At 44.0% G+C, this 6,053-nt stretch overlaps 1 protein-coding gene across 1 annotated transcript in view; it reads left to right on the forward strand.

Annotated features, from left to right (window-relative positions):
* SMAD9 (SMAD family member 9) overlaps window positions 1-4,064 on the forward strand; it is a 54,866-nt gene extending 50,802 nt beyond the window's left edge. The window contains exon 7 of the mRNA XM_054974341.1: window positions 475-4,064. Within this exon, the coding sequence (XP_054830316.1) occupies window positions 475-618 (144 nt within the window). The 3' untranslated portion in view covers window positions 619-4,064. The remainder of the gene's footprint in view (window positions 1-474) is intronic.
* The last annotated feature ends 1,989 nt before the right edge of the window (window positions 4,065-6,053 follow it).

A 6,053-nucleotide genomic window follows, 5' to 3' on the forward strand; every position in this document is an offset into this window, starting at 1 on the left:
GGGGCATTTGCCACTCAAACAGTACTGGAAAAGGTTTTTTTTGTATTACTTGGCAAAAGCTCAGAACACCGTGCTTTTCAGAGAAGGCCATGAACACGCTCGGCGGTGATTCAGTGAGTAGTGATGAACAAGAACGTGTGTGAAGCAGCTCTTGGTCAGTACTAAAAATCCTCTGCAGTCGGCTCTTTGTAGTGCCCCCTTACCTGGAAAACAATGTATGCAAGCTTAAATGCTGTCTAATAGAGACACCGCTTCTGGGTCTTGATGGTTTTTTCTTCGTTGCAGGTTCACCTCCATTCAACTTCTTGGTATGAACTAATCTGATTTGAAGTGAAGCATTTTATACTTTGTTCTGATTGTTTTCCTATTTTTTTTAACGCAGCAGGATTTTCTACACTGAAATGTAACTGAAATAGACTTCCCTTGATGAGCTGAAGGACAAAATAATTACTTTTTTGGATCATTTCTTTTTAGGGCTGGGGAGCAGAGTATCATCGCCAGGATGTTACAAGCACTCCGTGCTGGATTGAGATCCACCTCCATGGACCATTGCAATGGCTAGATAAAGTGCTGACGCAAATGGGTTCTCCTCACAACCCCATCTCCTCTGTTTCATGAGAATCGTCTCTGCAACCTGACGCTGGGATGAACGCTATTGCAGGCAGTGGCTGGTAGAATTCTCACATTGCAGCAACCCTGAATTTCTGTATGTAGTTGTAAATATATGAATGTGTATATACATAGCCTGTTATTGGAGAGGTGGTGGTGAATGTTTTATGGTCTGTTTTGTGATTATTAATACAGTGCTAGTCTGATCCTTTGTGTTGCTGTCTGTGGGAAAAGTTACAAAAATCTTGGGTCAACAGGCATGTTTTTGGTTTGAATAAGGCCAGTGTTAGGTATATTGCTTAAAAAAAATCAAAACTGCACCAAGAGAAGTAAAACTGTGTAACTTATATTAATTGTGCATGTCTAGCAAAATGGCATATAAAATTGTAAGAATTGTCATGCTGAATCCAGACCAAGGTGCATCTAGTCCATATTCTGCCATTCAGATATTTGTGGAAGTCCATAGAGTTTTGGCAATGTCTTTTTTGTCAATAATACCTAGCAATTGAGGCATGGAGCCTTCAGTCATGAAGGTTCCATTGAACTGTTATAGATAATAGCATTGATAGACCCATACTCCATGAATTTGTTCAATGTATTAGTTTGTGCCATTCATTCTCCCTCTTTCAGCCTTGCAGAAAGGCTGGTAACAAAACCTCTGATCGCTGGAAATTGTGCTGATTCATGCACACATGCAAAATTTCATGAGGTGTTGGCCTCATCATTTGAAATCTGTTTTCAATATTTAGATTTGTAAACTTGGTTTTAGAAATAAAATCTGAGTCTGGAGGTATACCCTATGTTAACACATAGCTGCCATTGAAAATGGCACCCACCCATGTTGGTATATCTTTCTCGTTACTTAACATAACCTGAGAAAACAGGGACTTGTCTCCTCTCTAAGATCCTACTTACCCTTCTCTGTAATGCCTAGGACAAATTTGCCTAGGTCCTGATACCATGGCACTGTATTTTCCCCCCACTAATGCCATCCAGTGGGGTAGGGCAAGACTACATGATAAATACACAACTACTGCCCAAAAAGACAACTGTGTGTTTAACTTTTCCTTTGGTAACAGCAGAGTTACCCACATCCTGATGTCAAGGCAGGGTACTTTCCCCCACTTCTCCTCACATTATTTGCTGGTGGAGGGGGTGGGGTGGGCCAGGATGCACTATCCTGTGATGTCAGGACGTGTATTTGCACCAGGTGATATGATCATGCAGTTGCTGTTTTTGGCTCCAGCTGATCATTTATTTGTTGTAACATGTTATATCGTGTGGTTCTTGAGGTGGCAAGTTTTGCACACAGTATCTAATTCTGCACTTGCACTGTGTGACTATGAAACATGCTCAGCCTTGATGTGCTAAACTAGTTAGATTGACACACAACTGCTATTTCCTATAAACATAGCGTCCTTCCTTATTGACGAACTGGATGGTTGACAAACATTCTGGATTAAGAACTTGGCTTGTTGCTATTCATAACAATTCTTATTTACCCTTGTGAAGAATTCATATACTTGATACATGTGCTAAATTTCAGTTTTTAGCTAATTGATGACTTGAGGTCATTTTGTACAAGGATGTATGATCATAGAAACCTCCTTACTTCCCAGTTCTGTAAAGATTATGAGAGAGAGGCCCCTGTGTGCATAACTCCACAACCCAAAGTCAGTTGGACAGTTGCAGTAAGGAAAAGCCAGATCATTGGATGACAAGAGCATTTTGTAAGAAACTTTAATTGGAAATTAAGAGGCTGGGCCAAGAGTATTCCATGCAGGGAGAAACCAGGTGTCTTTGCTGCTACAATGCTAGGGCCATTAAAAGAAGCCATGGTGAGTCCTCTTTTAAAAAACCATCTCTGGACCCCACTGACCTGGTCATTTACTGTCTGTTCTCAAACCTCCCGTATCTGGAAAAGGTGATTGAGTAGGCAGTGGTGGAACAGCTGCGGGGCTTCCTGATATCTCGGCCCTAGATCTCTTCCAGTCCAGGTTCTGCCCAGAGATGTTGGGACGGGACGCAGACGTTGCTGGTTGCCCTCACAGACGATCTTCGCAGAAATCTGGACTGAGGCGGCTCGGCATTGCTGATATTACTGGATCTATCAGCAGCATTCAATACAGTCAATTATGATCTTTTGACTCACTGCCTCGCCGATGTGGGGATACGAGGGACGGTCTTGCAGTGGCTTGTCTCTTCATGGTTGGGGCCAGAGGGTGGTGCTTGAGGAGAAATTGTCATCCCACCACCCTTTGGTGTGCAAGGTCCCGCAGGGAGCAATACTCTCCCCATTACTGTTTAAAGTCTATATGTGCCTCTTTGCCCAGTTGGTGCAAAGTTTTGGACTCAGGTGCCATCAATATGCAGATGACATCCAGTTGTATCTGATGATGGACGGCTGGCCCGCCTCGGCCTCAGATGTCCTGGAATGTGCTTTTGCAGCTGTGACTGGCTGGTTGAAACAGAATCGGCTGAAATTGAACCCGACAAAGACAGAGGTCCTGTACTTGAGCCATGGGGGGTTAGGTTCGGGACTCCGGCTTCCGGCCCTCGATGGGGCACTGCTGGTGACAGTTCCGAGGGTTAGGAGCCTAGGGGTGATTCTGGATGCCTCCCTGAAAATGGAGGCACAGGTCGCAGTGGTTATCAGGTTCTCTTTTTTCCATCTGCGCAGACCAGGCAACTTGTCCCGTACCTGTCAACCCATGACTTAACTACAGTGATCCAGGCAACGGTCATCTCTAGACTGCAACTCGCTCTACATAGGGCTGCCCTTGAGCCTGACCCAGAGATTACAGCTGGTACAAAATGCAGCAGCGCGTGATATTACAAGAGTGCCAAATGGGGCACATAAAACACCAATATTACGCAAGCTGCACTGGTTGCCTGTGGAGTACCAGATCAGATTCAAGGTTTTGGCACTGACCTATAAGGCCCTACGCGAACTGGGACCAGCGTATCTGCGGGATCGTCTCTCCCCATATATTCCCCAGAGCACACTCCGATCAGGAGATAAACAGTTGTTGGTGGTCCCTGGCCCCAAGGAGGCCCGCTTAGCCTTGACCAGAGCCAGGGCCTTCTCAGTCCTGGTTCCCACCTGATGGAGCACTCTGTCTACTGAGACTAGGGCCCAGCAAGACCTACTATCTTTTCTCTGGGCCTGTAAGACAGAGCTGTTCCGCCAGGCGCATGGCTGAGGTCTGGGCCTCCGCTGGCCAGAAACAACAAGGGGTGTATAAAATCTAACCCTCCCTGCGAAGGCTGTCCACCATCCTGTTTTAGTTTGTAATGCTGACTGCATAATTAGAAATATGTTTTTATTTTAATGATATTTTTAAATGTTTTATGGAAATGAGTTTTACTGTATTTTAATGGGTTGTGATCCGCCCTGAGCCCGCTTGCGGGAAGGGTGGAATAGAAATGTGAAAATAAATAAAAAATAAAATAGATATTGCTTGTGCCTCTACAGTTAATAGTTGCTCCATAATATTGGGCTGCTGATGGATCACATTAGTAATCCATTTATGCTGTTTTGGAGAGAGGTCAGTACCTCATACAAAAATAAATGGTTGGTTATCGTTTAGAGGGTCACCAACTGGATGTTCATGAGCCAAATCTGCCTCTCTGAGGAATGCTTCATATGCCTCTAGCCTGGGAATAAGGGTAGGGACATGAGGGTAGATGTATGGGGAAGTGGTGTCAGTAGTAAGCGAACTTGATGGCGATCCCCTTTAGGGAGCAAGGACTGATGTGATTTGTTTCCTGATTTGTAGCCCAACAGGAAATGATTGCTGACCTGGGCTTGTAAGTGGTTCTTCCTCCAAGGAAGAACACAATTCCTATCTTAATTGCCAAAGCTTAGTGCCTGCTATAGTGTTCAAGGTTTGACTGGGAGGAGCTCTAGCAGAGCAATTTGGCCAACCCTGTCCCTTCATCCAGCCCTGTGCTTTGGTACTCGGAGCCTATAGTTCTTTTACACTGAAAGTAACAGTTTCATTAAAAACATTTCCATGGCATTTTTTAAAAATGCCACATATTGGCAAGAACCAAAATGAGATCTAATTAAACATAACTTCAGTATTAAAAATTAAAGAAATGTTTATTATTTCAGTAAACCAATAAGTAGAATTGGTGTCTCTTTTTTTTTAACAAGGAATGTCTTTAATTAGTTGTGTAAATGTCAAGGGTACGTTTCAAAAGGGACTTAAACTACGATTCCAAAAACCATGAAGTGTGTATGTGTTTATATTGAGAAGCTGAATAAATAGTGTGGCAATTATCCATGGGATGTTCTCTGTCGTAGGCTCCTGGCAGAGCCAGGAGCAGCAAATTCCTAAATACCTGGTTGGGAAGTTCCAGTCAGGTGTTTCTACTGTGGATTCTTCCATGTGATGTTACCAAAGAATGTCTTTGAGGAGATAGAAGTATCAAGCTGGATCTTATCAAGTTGTTCTTAGGTAGGTAGGTCTTCCTTGCCTTTCACATAACCTTCTATTGTATTCTTGCCCCCTAGCCAAACTCACAGTCAGGGGAGCCTCATAGACAGAACGCAAGAAGGCACAATTTAGGCGACTGCAATGAGGAGGAATCAGGCAAAATCTTTCCCCACCTCTCTCTTCTATCAGTGGAAGAAAATTGGTAGAGCAAGCTTCCTGCATGTGGAAGAGTAAGAGGGTGATTTTGTCCATTCCTTCTCACTGCAGCTCCTCTGAGATGCGTTTTGTCAACAAGGTGGTTGTCCGGCCCCCAACATTGGTTCTTTAGATGTCAAAGGACTATGGAAAATAGAAATCAGGAATATTTTCAATTAGGTAGCTGGGTTGGTCTGCACTAGAACAGCAGGATTTGAGTCAAATGGTACCTTAGGGACCAGCAAGATTTTCAGATACCTTCTTCAGGTATCTGAAGAAGAGAGCTTTGACTCTCAGAAGCTTATACCTGGAAAATCCTGTTGGTCCATAAGGTGCCACTGAACTCATACCCTGCAAAAAGCAGGGAAGATCTGCCCCTGCAAGGGCAAGTTCCTAAGATTCAACCAATGCACAATTTTCATATTCTTATTGGAACAAGCAAACTGCTCTTTAAACTGCTCGTTGGGTTATGAGTGAACAGGAAAAAAGAGCCATAGTACCAATATATAACCAGCCCCTTCACCCAAAACTATGGAGAAGTTTTATCACCTTGTTCACATCTCATGTCTAGGTAGGACAAGTCATGCCCAGAAACAGTGCCAGGAGAGGGGGCGGGGTTTATAGGGAAATCCACATTTCCCCTGGGATATGCATGGTTTTCCCAAAAAGGCCCAGAAATGTGTCCCGACCATTTCAGGCTGGGAAAGTGATGCAGGGGGCAAGGCTGAAGCTCCTTAGACATGTACACCATGGTTCTGATCCGAATCGGGCACCTCACATACAGGAATTGAAAACTGACAGATGACA

Source organism: Eublepharis macularius, chromosome 3 (assembly GCF_028583425.1).
Source record: "Eublepharis macularius isolate TG4126 chromosome 3, MPM_Emac_v1.0, whole genome shotgun sequence".
NCBI lineage: Eukaryota > Metazoa > Chordata > Lepidosauria > Squamata > Eublepharidae > Eublepharis > Eublepharis macularius.